This window comes from Ailuropoda melanoleuca, chromosome 2, assembly GCF_002007445.2.
Source record: "Ailuropoda melanoleuca isolate Jingjing chromosome 2, ASM200744v2, whole genome shotgun sequence".
Taxonomy (NCBI): domain Eukaryota; kingdom Metazoa; phylum Chordata; class Mammalia; order Carnivora; family Ursidae; genus Ailuropoda; species Ailuropoda melanoleuca.
In genome coordinates this window covers 190,601,632-190,614,862 of record NC_048219.1, presented here as the reverse complement: position 1 = coordinate 190,614,862, position 13,231 = coordinate 190,601,632, and the positions used below count along the sequence as shown (strand labels likewise).

Sequence of the window (13,231 nt, the reverse complement as noted above, 5' to 3'; positions counted from 1 at the left end):
AAACTGATGCCTAAGTTCTAAAAGGCATAGGGTTAGGGATAGCACAAAGGGTTGATTTAAAAAATGTCCCAGAAGAATGTAGTGTCTGATTTATATGTTGATTGTGTCCAAAAAAAGAGTGAGTCATGTCCATGTGCATGTTTGGGTCTGCCATTATTCAAATGTGTTTGAATGTTGAGGTCAGGGACACACACTGGATGTTATTTCTTTCTAAAGGTCTGTGCCCATGGCTGGCATCCTGGGGTCCTAATTTGGGTAGTTCAGGTCCCAGGAGAAAATCTTCTCCAGATACGCAACCATAACTGGTCTTTCCTTTAAGCAGATTATGATCAGATGAGGCTGGAAAGGAATTTTTTCTTCAACCAAGAACAAAAAGCCTTCATTTGTGGGGCCTTTGTTATAACAATTACCCAAAGGGTTTTTAAAATTTCATCAAGATAAAAATGGGTCCATGAGATATTTATTGATGATTCTTACTCTAAGAGGAATCACATCCCAAGGTCAAGCATGTTCTACCCTACAAAATATTACCCTTAGGAAGATTATCAAGATATTATGGATGTACACTGAGAGGAGGGATTCCCAAACCTGCATGAAAGAATCATAAGCATGGCTATTGATACTAAAGACTTAAGACATGTAAAATAGGGAACATGTAGACTGCAAATAAATAGATACAAATAGTAGTATTTTACAAAAGAGCTTTCTTTAAAAATTGCTCTACATTGATGAGCTCCAAAGAATAGGATTGTGCCAAGTATGGTAGTTAGTATGGATATTAGGTGCAAAAAGTCATCTACACAAGTGTGACTGTGGAACAGCCCTCTCCTGTCACTCATGGTGCTGAAATGGTAGGTATACCCACGAAAACAAGCCAGTTCTGGCTCATTCTCCCTCCCTTCCTACCTCCTTCCCCTCCACCCCTCTCTTTTCCTGCAAGAGTCAAGGCTCACTGTGCCATGAGAAGATACCTGTGCTCTCTCTGCCTTCTCCTTGCTCTCTGTCCTTTCCTTTCCCATGAAGTGGCCAAACTTAAACCCTAGCCCTGGCTATAATCTGAATCTGTTGAGCAGTAGCCATTATTGGCAAACATACACTCTCTTGCTCTCAGTTTCCCTCTGTTTAAGTCCTCTTGGGACTAGTGTGTGAACTAGACTCTCCTTTCACGAAAACCACAGGCTATGAAGCTCTATATGAGGCTGCCACGGGCCTTGCAGGGCAGTCAAGCTTTTATTATTTGTCTTACTTTATAGATGAGTAAACCGAGGCTGAAGAGGTAAAGTGACTCTCTCGAGTCCACAAGATTCCTCAAGGTCATGGGACCCGAGGAAGGACTTGTGAATTACACCGTGTTTCATGGGCTGCAAATACTTCCAGCCCTGAAAATTATCAGTTCGGCAGAGGCAGCACTGCAGGGACACTTGCGCCCCAGGTTCTGGTTGCAGACTCATCACCAAACTACTTTTTTGTGGTGTTATCGTCTTTTTCTCCCTATCACATTTTGGAAGTTGACTGAATCTGATCTATTTCTCAATGGTACAGCTACATAAAGCAATAGGGAAGTAGGTTTGTTACTAAAAGCATAGAATAAAGCACGAGAATTTAGACATTTAGTTATTGAAAATGGAAAATGTATACTTTCTTTAAATTAAACTTTAAAATAATTTTTCTTTTTACCTTTTGGTTTGCCTCTGTTCTGTAGCGTTCTTTTATTCAGAGTTTGGCTTCTACGTCTGCTTCTCCTTCTCACTGAGAAAACAAAAATATAAAAATGATGCCGCTGACATGCTACTAAACAGCCAGTAGGTCAAAGAAGAAATCAAAGAAGAAATAAATAAATGCATAGAAACAAACAAAAATGAAAACACAACAGTCCAAAATCCTTGGGACACAGCAAAAGCAGTTCTAAGAGGGAAATTTATAGTGATACAAGAATACCTCAAGAAACAAGGAAAATATCAAATACATAATCTAACCTTACACCTAATGGAACTAGAAAAAGAACAAATAAATTGCAAGGTTAGTAGAAGGAAAGAAATAATAAAGATCAGACCAGAAATAAATGAAATAGAAACAAAACAAAAACAATAGAAAATACCAATGAAACAAAGAGCTAGTTCTTTGAAAAGATATGGAACATAAGGAATAGCAGGGAGATTGGTAGGAGAAGGAAGGGAAGAAGGTAGGGGGGATAAACAGAAGGAGGAATGAACCATGAGAGACTATGGACTCTGGGAAACAAACTGAGGGCTTCAGAGGGGAGGGGGGTGGGGGAATGGGATAGGCTGGTGATGGGTAGTAAGGAGGGCACGTATTGGAGCACTGGGTGTTATATGCAAACAATGAATCATGGAACACTACATCAAAAACGAATGATGTAATGTATGGTGACTAACATAACATAATAAAAAATTTTAAAAAGATAAACAAAATTAATAAACCTTCAGCCAGACTCATCAAGAAAAAAAGAGAGAGGAAACAAAATCAGAAATGAAAACAGAGAAGTAAGAACCAACACCACAGAAATGCAAAGGATTATAAGAGAATGCTATGAAAAATGATATGCTAACACATTGGACAACCTACAAGAAATGGATAAATTCTTAGAAAAATACAATCTTCCAAAATCAAATTAGGAAGTAATAGAAAATCCAGACAGACCAATTACTAGTAGTGAAATTGAATTAACAATCAAAAAACTCCTACAATCAAAAGTCCAGGACCAGATGGATTCACAGATGAATTCTACCAAACATTTAGAGAAGAGTTAATGCCTGTTCTTCTCAAACTATTTCAAAAAAATAGAAGAGGAAGGAAAGCTTCCAGATACATTCTATGAGATCAGCATTACCCTGATACCAAAACCAGAGGAAGACTACAAACAAAACAAAACAAAACAAAACAAAAAAAAACAAGGAAAGAAAAGAAAGAGAAATACAGGCCAGTATCCCTGATGAACATAGATGCAAAAATCCTTAACAAAATATTAGCAAACAGCATTCAACAATACATTAAAAGGATCACTCACTATGACAAAATGGAATTTATTCTAGAAATGCAAGGATGATTCAATATTTGCCAATCAATGTGATACACCACATCAGCAGAATGAAGGATAAAAATCAATCTCTATGAAAATACCAACAACATTTTTTCACAGAACTAGAATAAATAATACTAGAATTTATATGGAACCACAAAAGACCCCCAAATAGCCAAAGGAATCTTGAGAAAGAACAACAAAGCTAGAGGTATTACACCCCTAGATTTCAAAATATATTACAAAGCTGTGGTAATCAAAACAGTATGGTATTGGCAAAGAAACAGACATACAGATCAATGGAACAGAATAGAGAGCCCAGAAGTAAACTCACACTTATATGGTCAATTAACTTATGACAAAGGAGGAAAGAAAATACAATGAGGAAAAGACAGTCTCTTCAACTAATGGTGCTGGGAAAACTGGACAACTACATGTAAAGGAATGAAACTGGACCACTTTCTTACACTATATACAAAAGTAAACTCAAAATGTATTAAAGACCTAAATGTGAGACCTGAAAACATAAAATTCCTAGAAGAAAAGACAGGCAGTAATCTCTTTGACATCAGCCTCAGGAACATTTTTCTGTATCTGGCTCCTCAGGCAAGGGAAATAAAAGCAAAAGAAACTGTTGGGATGACACCAAAACAAAAGCTTTTGCACAGTGAAAGGCAACCTACTGAATGAGAGAAAATATTCACAAATGATATATCTAATAAGGGGTAAATATCCAAAATATGTAGAGGGCTTATATAATTCAACTTTTAAAAATTTGGTTAAAAATGGGTGGAGGATGTGAATAGACATTTTTTCCAAAGAAAACATACAGATGGCCAACAGATACATGAGAAGATGTTCAATACCGTGTATCAACACGGAATGCAAATTCAAACCACAATGAGATATCACCTTATACCTGTCAGAATAGCTAGAATCAAAAGGACAAGAAATAAAAAGTGTTGGTTAGGATGTGGAGAAAAAAGTACCCTTGGGCACTGTTGGTGGGAATGTAAATTAGTGCAGCCACAGTGGAAAACAGTAGGGAGGTTCCTCAAAAATTAAAAATAGAAATACCATATGATCCAGTCATTCCATTACTGGGTATTTACCCAAAGAAAACAAAATACTAATTCAAAAGATTTATGCATTCCTGTTTATTGCAGCATTATTTACAATAGCCAAAATATGGAAGCAATTGAAGTGTTCATTAATAGATGATTGGATAAAGGAGATGTGGGGTGTGTGTGTGTGTGTGTGTGTGTGTGTGTGTGTGTAATGGAATATTACTCAGTCATAAAAAAGGATAACATCTTGCCATTTGTGACAACCTGGATGGACTTAGAAGATGTTATGCTAAATGAAATAAGTCAGATAAAGACAAACACTATATAATTCCACTTATATGTGAAATAGAAGAAATAAAACAAATGAATAAACAAACAAACAAAAAGCAGAAACAGATCCATAAGTACAGAGAACAAACTGATGCCAGAGAGGAGGAGGTGGGGATGAGCAAAATGGGTGGAGGAGAGTGGCAGATACAGGCTTCCAGTTATAGAATGAATAAGTCACAGGCACAGAAATTGTAGCATAGGGAATATAATCAAGTCTAGAGATGGTGACTGTATGCGGAACCAGCTACACACCCACTGACAGTAGGACCATGAAGGCACGATTTTCATGGGCTTCTCTGGGAAAGGGAGGAGCTCAGTTAGCTTTTCTTGAAAGATATTCTGTCCAGAAAGATAATTTGAATGACGAGATGACCCTGGCAGGGGTGTAGACCTCCCCTGGGGGGAAGTGGGAGGCAATCAGCTGGAGCTCCTGCATTAGAGAACTTCCATGGGGAGATTCTTTCTAAAGAGGGGTTTTTAAAGAACCCACGGACATGTCTCATGCCTCCTCCATATGTGGGAGACATGAAGCCCATAAGAAAGCTATTCCTGCTCCTTCTTTCTCTCCCTCTTCCACAACTTGGACTAGCTAAACGAGTAGGGTTAGACTAGAGTGAGGATAAGAGAAGAGGCTAGTCTCACCCAACTTCCTCACTGCATATTTTCCAGTTGTAATATTATATCAGCTCAGGCTTTTTAATATGGAATGAGAATATCACTGCTGCCAAAAGGGACTAGCACAGCTCCAGGGCTTACCTAAGACTTCATCTTGGGGCAGGAAGAGAACTGTTCCAGAGAACAGTTTGGAAAAGGAGTAGAAGGAACAAAAGTGATTTGTGCTCCAACTACCAATTCCAACATTCTAACAAAGCAGGTAAGACGGGTTTCACAAAAACTCAGAGGAACAAAATCTTGGACCTGGGTAAGTATAACCTAAGAAATAACTAAGATGATACAGGCAAATATAGAGATAAAATGATAGAGATGCTAGAAATATGCATATATATTTATTTATATTATATATTTAAATTTTATTTATATTATTTACATAAATATATGTGTGTAAGACATATACATAAAATAGAAGGAGCTCTGTTATATTATATATATGTGTGTGTATATACATAAAATGATAAGATGACAGAAATAATCAGAAGAAATGGAAAGGAAATAAAATGTATCCACATATGCTTTGACTCCACAAGAAAACATCCAGCCAACTCTGAGAGCCATATAAATTTAGTAGCAGTATTTCCTATGACATGATGTTAAAGAATGAACAAAAAGAAAGAAAGTCTACAAAAGGAAGAAGTAGAATGGGAGAGGGAAGGGGAAAAGAAAGGAGTCAACGAAGAGGAGGAAAATGAGGAACACAATGGAAATAACAATTGGAGAACTGGGCGCAGAGAATGAAGCATCACTCATCTGTTTCATTGTCTGCTGCCTGGACACATATGGCACATGTTCTGTTTGAGTTTGGTTTAAATAACTGTGTCCCAGGCTTAGATCTGATATGATACCAGGACTCTAGCTTCTGCTTAATTAATTAAAGTTCCCTCTGTCTGTTTCTCCTTGTTATGTTGAGGGCTGTGTTCATTAGTTACAACAAACCTTTCTAACATTTTCTCCTGGTCCCTTATTTCCCACTCAGAGCTAGCTTGTCTCTGGCCTCGTGGCTCCATGCTACATCCAGGTTCCAGCTCCTATTCTTGCCAAGGGTCTTAGGTGGCAAGAAGCCAGGTTTGAACCAATAGTCTGAGTTTTCCTCCAAATGTGAAGAAGTCAGTGACTTTGGATGAAAACGTGAAAGGCAAGTAGGCAGATTGCTATTTGGCCCTCAAAATCATTCTCTTTCTTCCTTAGGAATAGTTACAGCTGAATCCATAGCTGCCTCACTACAGATTATATTTCTTGGCCTCACTGGCAGCTAGCTCTGGCCAAGTGACCAAGACTCTGGAACTTTCCATGAAAAGAAATCGATAGGCGATTTCCCTGTCCATTTTTCCCATTCCCACTGGTTGGGAGACAATGGCAACCAGACTAGCTTTTTTGGACTCAGGGAAACTATGTGTTGATAAAGGCAGTTTCTTTCTTCCATTTCTGGACTGTTTGATGAAAGAGAAATAAATTAAATGGTTGAAGCCACTGTATTCGGGCTCTCTTTGTTACAACTTAGCCTGTACTCTGAACAATTCATTATTTATGAAGCCTGTTGGAGATTTCAGGGGTGCAGCAAAGATGGGTCTGGAAGGAAGATCGGGTCTGCAGTAAGTGCACAGGTGCAAATTCTCAGACTTTTACCTGTTTGGTGACTGCTGTTCCTACGTGTATATCTTCTCTTTTTTCCTTCAAACAGAAAAGAAAATAAGCTTTACATGTCAGTAAACTTCAAGTGTTTTAAAGTCTTCATTCCATTTTTTTTAGTGCTAAGTCTCCAGCTACCAACACACCATCTTGGCTGTCATCACACTGAAAACAAAAATAGCAACAAAAACAACCTACATTTATGCTAGTCATTTACAGTATATTTTTACCTATTTACATGAGGTTTTCTCATTCACAATAAAGAAAATGCAAAAGGCAACTGAAACCAGGCAGGAACTGACAGAGAAGAGGGGGGAGTGTTAGAAAGGTCAAGGAAAAGTAGATCTCAGAAATCACAAGTGTATGTCCTGGAATTTAGGGGTTTGCCTTGAAAAGCTGAAGTTATAATCCATGTTTATAACAGCAAGAACTTAAGTATGAAGTAGGAAAAAAAACCATCGGAGAAATGAAGACAAATTTAGAAGGGATAAAAGAGATTAGATGTTTTAGAAATTAAAGTGAAGGACATAGATTTATAAAAAAGGAACTAGGAAGTTCAGAACAATTAAGAAAGATTAGAAAGAAAATAATCAATGGAAGATAGTGAACAAGTCAGCATATTTCCTAAAGAAGAAAATCAAGATAATAGAAGCACTTCGAGATAAATTCAAGAAAAAAGTTTCTGAGATATAACAAAAAATTAAATAAACTTAGGTACATATATTTTCACCCTATAGCATAGAAAATTGACTCCAAACCATCAACGCTGAGATATATTCGAGCAAATTGACTGGACTTTAAAAATATAGAAAGAATGGAATGGGCAGTCTAGATAAAAAATGTCAAGTCATTTTCAAGGGAGGGGGATCTTACTGGCTGTAGAATTTTCTACAGTAACACCTAATGCCACAGGAAAGTGGAGAAAAATCTACAAGTTGCTTCTAGAAATAGTGAGTAAATTGTTTTTCACATATAAAAATAAAACCAAATACTTTTGAACAGGAAAATTCTGGGAATGTTGTTCCTATGAGTAATTATTGAGAAAACTACTTGAGGACCCACCTCAGCACACCAAGGCAAGACTGGAAAAATTTTGGCAAAAAGGATTAAAATAAAAGTGGAGACGAGGTGACATGCCTGGACGTTAAACATACATGCTCTGGCAATATAGAAATGGTATAATAACCAAAAAAAGTGTGGGGAAGGGGGAAATATGGGTGGTAGAGCAAGATCATTGTCTGTTGTACCCACAGCATGTTATTTGGACAAATCAAGGAGGAATATCAAGCACATCTAAGAGCTGAAAGACACACATGAAGATAACATCTTGATGGATCTAGAGAGTATAATGCTAAGTGAAATAAATCAAAGACAAATACCATATGATTTCACTCATTTGTGGAATTTAAGAAACAAAACAAATGAAAAAAGAAAAAAAAAAAGAGACAACCCAAAAACAGACTCTTAAGTACAGGGAACGAACTGATGGTTACCAAGGAGGATGTGGATGGGGGAGGGGTGAATTAGGTGAAGGGGATTATGAGCACACTTATCGCGATGAGCACTGAGTAGCATATAGCATTGTTGAATCACGATATTGTACACCTGAAACTAACATAACACTGTATGTTAACTATACAGGAATTAAAATTTAAAGAAACTATTTGACACAAAAAATTTAAAAAGTAACATTATTGGGTGGGAGAGGAAAGAGTGGGCAGAGGAATAGGACACGTGAAATTTATTAATTTTAGGTGTAGGAAATTAATGGGTACCACCTAAAGAGTATATAAAAGTAATTCTAAGAGTAATCATCACTAGAACAAAAATACAAACATTTCTAAATATCAGAAATATATACTTACTCCCAACCAATGAAAAGATGAGAAATGAGTATAATTCAACCATTCATTTTTTTTAAGGGGAAAACCCAGAAGTGGCTCACATTTCTTCAGCTCAGAGGCCATTGGCCAGAACTTAGTCACAAGGCCAGGGCTAGCCACAGGGAAGATTGAGAGGTTTAGTCTAGCTAGGTAGCCGTGTACCCAGCTGCAACCACTGGAACAGAAATGCGAACTTTCCTATCAGAAGTACACATATGCACATAAATGCATAGGAGACAGAATGTAGAGTGTCGACATTTTCAATATCCAAGACACTAGAATATATAATATAAATTAACATGACAGAAACAAGACCATGCATTTTGGTCCTATCAATAAAAGTAAATGGATGTAACTCACTTATTTAAATAAAGATTTTGAGATTGAATTACAGAGTAAACTCCAACTTTTTTAGATTTTTTAATTTATTTGTCAGAGAGACAGCACACAAGCACGGGGAACAGCAGGTAGAGAAAGAAGCAGACTCCCCACTGAGCAAGGAGCCTGGTGTGGGGCTCGATCCCAGGACCCTGGGATCATGACCTGAGCCAAAGGCAGACGCTTCATCAAATAAGCTACCCAGGTGCCCCTAAACTCCAACTTTTAATCCTATACAGAAGACTCATGGAAAAAGATATTTTACAAATGTTGAAAATAAATGTATAAACAAAAGTATATTCAGCATACATCAACAAAAAGAAACCAGGGAGTCAGGTCTGAATACCAAAGGAAATGTAATTCAGGCCCAAACGTTTTAAGCCAGTAGTAATTACGGGAGATACAATGAAAAATAGGTAGCAACTACTCCTAGTAGCAACTTTATTTCTACCTCCCTTAGTCCATAAGAGGTCAAGTACACAAAATGAGGAGGCCCAATTAATACAGTTAACAAGATTAAAATGATTAATTCATATTCAACTCCATGTCCAAAAAATAGAGAATGTAGATTTCTTCCCACTTGGGGGCAAAGAGGAAAGACAAATCCAAATTTCAGACTATCTAGCACATAACAATAATGAAAATATTTCCTATGAGAACCTATAGATTATCTAATTTAAAAAAACACTGATTTTAGGAAAAATAAAAAATACATGCATATGGTCAGTCTTCATTATTCACGGATTCCTTATCTGTGAACTCACCCACTTACAAAAATTTATCTTTAATCCTCACATCAATACTCATGGCACTTTTATGGTCATTCATAGACATGGGCAGAGCCGTGGATCACTCGTCACTGATGGCACATTTATTTAGTGCTTCTGCTGGTCATTTTGTTGTTTAAAATGGTAGCAGTGCTGATGTGCTATGTCACGTTCCTAAAGGTCGTGTTCTCATGCTGATGTCTTATCTCATATTCCGAAAAGGTTGTGATGTGCCTTATGGAGAAAATCTGTGTGTTAGATAAGCTTTTCCAGGCATGCATTGTAGTGCTGTTGGCTATGAGTTCAACATTTATGAATTAACATGTATATTAAGCAAGATATCTTTGAAGAGAAGCACTCTCAAAAATACAAAGGTATATATTGACTAGTATGTGTGGACAGAGGCTCACAGGAACATAACCCTGTACTTCCTCTAGAAGCAATGGTTCAAAATTAGCAACTTCTGAGTTTGGGGTGACTTTATAGAACATATCTACTCCGAATAATGAAAACTGGCTGTATATGTACGTACATGTGGATAGGTGCGTATGAGCACACAAGCAATGTGTTTTCAGAGTCCATCCATTTTTTTCATTGCTTTTTATTTCAAATATTATACTTTTCTCTTTTTTTCTCAAATATTGTACTTTTCATTCTCAGAATTTATATTTGGTCCTTTTTAAATAATTTCTTTGTTGATATTTGCTTTTTGGTGAGAAATCATTTTCTTACTTCTCTACACATGGCTTTATTAAACATGTTTAAAATAGCTGATTTAAAGTCTTTGTCTAAGAATTCCAGTGTCTGGTCTTCCTCAGGCTCAGTTTCTATGTTTCCTGAGTACGGAGCCACACTTGGTTGTTTTTTTTTGCATGTCGGGTAATTTTTTCTTAAAGACCTACGTCTTAAATATTATGTGGTAACCCCGGAGATCAGATATCCCGCTTTACCCAAAGTTTGTTGTTATTGCTGTTGGTTGTTACTCCTGTTGGTTTTTGTTGCTTATTTGGTGATTTTTTTTTTTCTGAACTAATTCTGTAAAGTCTGTGTGTTTTGGCAGGCGGACCCTGAAGTTTCAGCTCACTTTAGTGGTCAGCTAATGACTGGAAAGAAATTTCCCTAAATAGCTGGAACTGATAAGTCTCCCAGGTTTTTTTTTTTTAATGTTTTTTTTATTATATTATGTTAGTCACCATACAGTACATCCCTGGTTTCTTTTTTTTTTTTTATTTTATTTATTTTTTATTTTTTTTATAATTAATTTTATTTTATTATATTATGTTAGTCACCATACAGTACATCCCCTGATTCTGATGTAAAGTTCGATTTTTATATTATATATATTTATATATAATATAAATTATATATTTGTAAATAAATGAAACCTAAAAAATATACATTTATATGTGTTGGTGTGTTATATGCGTGTGTTTTCAGAACCTGCTGATTTCTGAACACGTGCACTGCTACCCACTTAGCCCACTCCAGCACCATCCTTGCCTAGGTCATTACAACAGCCTCCCTACTGATGTCTCATCCCACCCTCCTAAAGTTTATTCTCCATGTGGCTTACAGAGCAATCCTTTAAAAACTTAACTGAGGGGCGCCTGGGTGGCACAGCAGTTAAGCGTCTGCCTTCGGCTCAGGGCGTGATCCCGGCGTTATGGGATCGAGCCCCACATCAGGCTCTTCTGCTATGAGCCTGCTTCTTCCTCTCCCACTCCCTCTGCTTGTGTTCCCTCTCTCGCTGGCTGTCTCTATCTCTGTCGAATAAATAAATAAAAAAAAAAAAACAAAACAAACAAACAAAAAAAACTTAACTGAGATTACACCATTCCCTAGCTCAAAACTCTCCAGTGTCTTTTCCTCTTACTGAGACAAGAATCCAAAGTTTTTATCATGGCCTATGAGGTCTACATGACCTTAAAAACCACTTTCCACTCACCCCTCTCTCCCTCCCTAGCTAGTAGTCCCCTTGCCATTCCTCGAAAGATCCCACGCATCTTGCCTCAGCCTTTGCCCTGAGGTCTTCTTAGCCTCAGTACCATCGATTATTCCCTCACCTCTTCGACATCTACTTATGTTTCAGCTTGTCAGTGAGGCTCTCACTGCCCATATAAGATGGCATGTTTCTGCTGGTGCTAGGCTGTTCCTCAGTAAGCATCTTTGCTGCACGCATTTTCACTGCAAACATTTTGCTGCTTAACTAACTGGCCATAAGGCAATTTTGCCATGAAAGATAAAATCATGAAAAATAAAAGAGGGATGTTCATTAAAAAGGACATAATGAAACATGAAAAATGAATAACAAAATTCAAAGGACTTTTTCGGGCAATTAAAAAATATTTGAATATATTCAAAATGTATAGTGCATGGCACTATACTATTCATGGCAATACTGCACAAGTAACCGATTTTATTTTGTGGATTATACCCAAGCACTTGTCTTCAAAGTCTTTTGCTCATAGTATTATACATTTCATTTTTGCTTGTTTTGTCTCCTTGTTCAGCATCGCATTTTTTCTTTTTTCACTATAATTTCTTCCATCAGTTTCCGAATACTGGGATGCATACCTGTAACTGAGCTTTGTATTGCATTGTGAAAGCTTTCTGCATTGTTGTATTTTCTCAGCATATTGTTACATGTCCATTGACAGACATTCCAAAATTCTGTGGGAAATGTGTGTTCAAAGTGTACCACTGTTAGACCATTCTGAAGGCTACAATTTATATAATAGAAAAACGTGAGTAGTGAGTCAATGAAGAAATGAAACCAAACTGTCAACCAGTTATTTAAAAAAATTTTTAATGGCAAAATTGCCTTATAGCCAATTAGCTACGTGGAAAAAAATGTTTGTAGCAAAAATATCTACAGCAAAGATGCTTACAGTGAAAATACCAGACATGGTTTCTGTCACTCTATACCTCCATTATGCTTTATTTTCTCCTCGGTTGAGCTGAGGTGAGGGGAAAAGCATTTGATGTAGTGCCAAGGTCCTGAGGCAGAAAATTATTTAATTTGTTCAAGGAGGCCAGAATGGTGTGTGAAGAAAAGGATGGTAAGAAATGAGATTTTCAGTGGTAATCAGAGGCATTTAAAATATTATATATTTATTTACGTATTGTCTATATTATCCCTGCCAGAATTTAAGTTTAATGAGATTTTGTTGACTTCTTTACCCCTATTGGGCAGCTTTGGCAATAACTACTTGTTGAATAAATGAAGAATATTACAAGAAAACAGAATAAATAAGTAGTGAGATATATCATGTTCATGAATTGGAAGACTCAATATTTTAGAAATGTCAATTTTTTCCAAATTCATCCTAAGCAATTTCAATAAAAATTCAATAGGATTTTCATGGGAACTCAACAAGATGCTACCAAAATGTATATGAAAGAGAAAATGTCCAAAATAGTTAAGATAATTTTATTTTATTTATTTTAAAGATTTTATTTATT

General features: G+C 36.6%; 1 protein-coding gene across 13 annotated transcripts in view; it reads right to left on the bottom strand.

Annotated features, from left to right (window-relative positions):
- The window catches only part of SP100 (SP100 nuclear antigen), an 86,319-nt gene that overhangs the window by 16,157 nt on the left and 56,931 nt on the right, over positions 1-13,231 (bottom strand). For all 13 annotated transcript variants that reach the window (XR_004623654.1, XM_034655339.1, XM_034655340.1 and 10 more), the window contains 2 exons: positions 6,739-6,783; positions 1,678-1,749 (listed from right to left, as the gene is read on the bottom strand). Coding sequence is in view for 12 of the 13 variants with exons in the window: in XM_034655339.1 (XP_034511230.1) it covers positions 1,678-1,749; positions 6,739-6,783 (117 nt within the window). In the remaining variant the exon portion in view is untranslated. The remainder of the gene's footprint in view (positions 1-1,677; positions 1,750-6,738; positions 6,784-13,231) is intronic.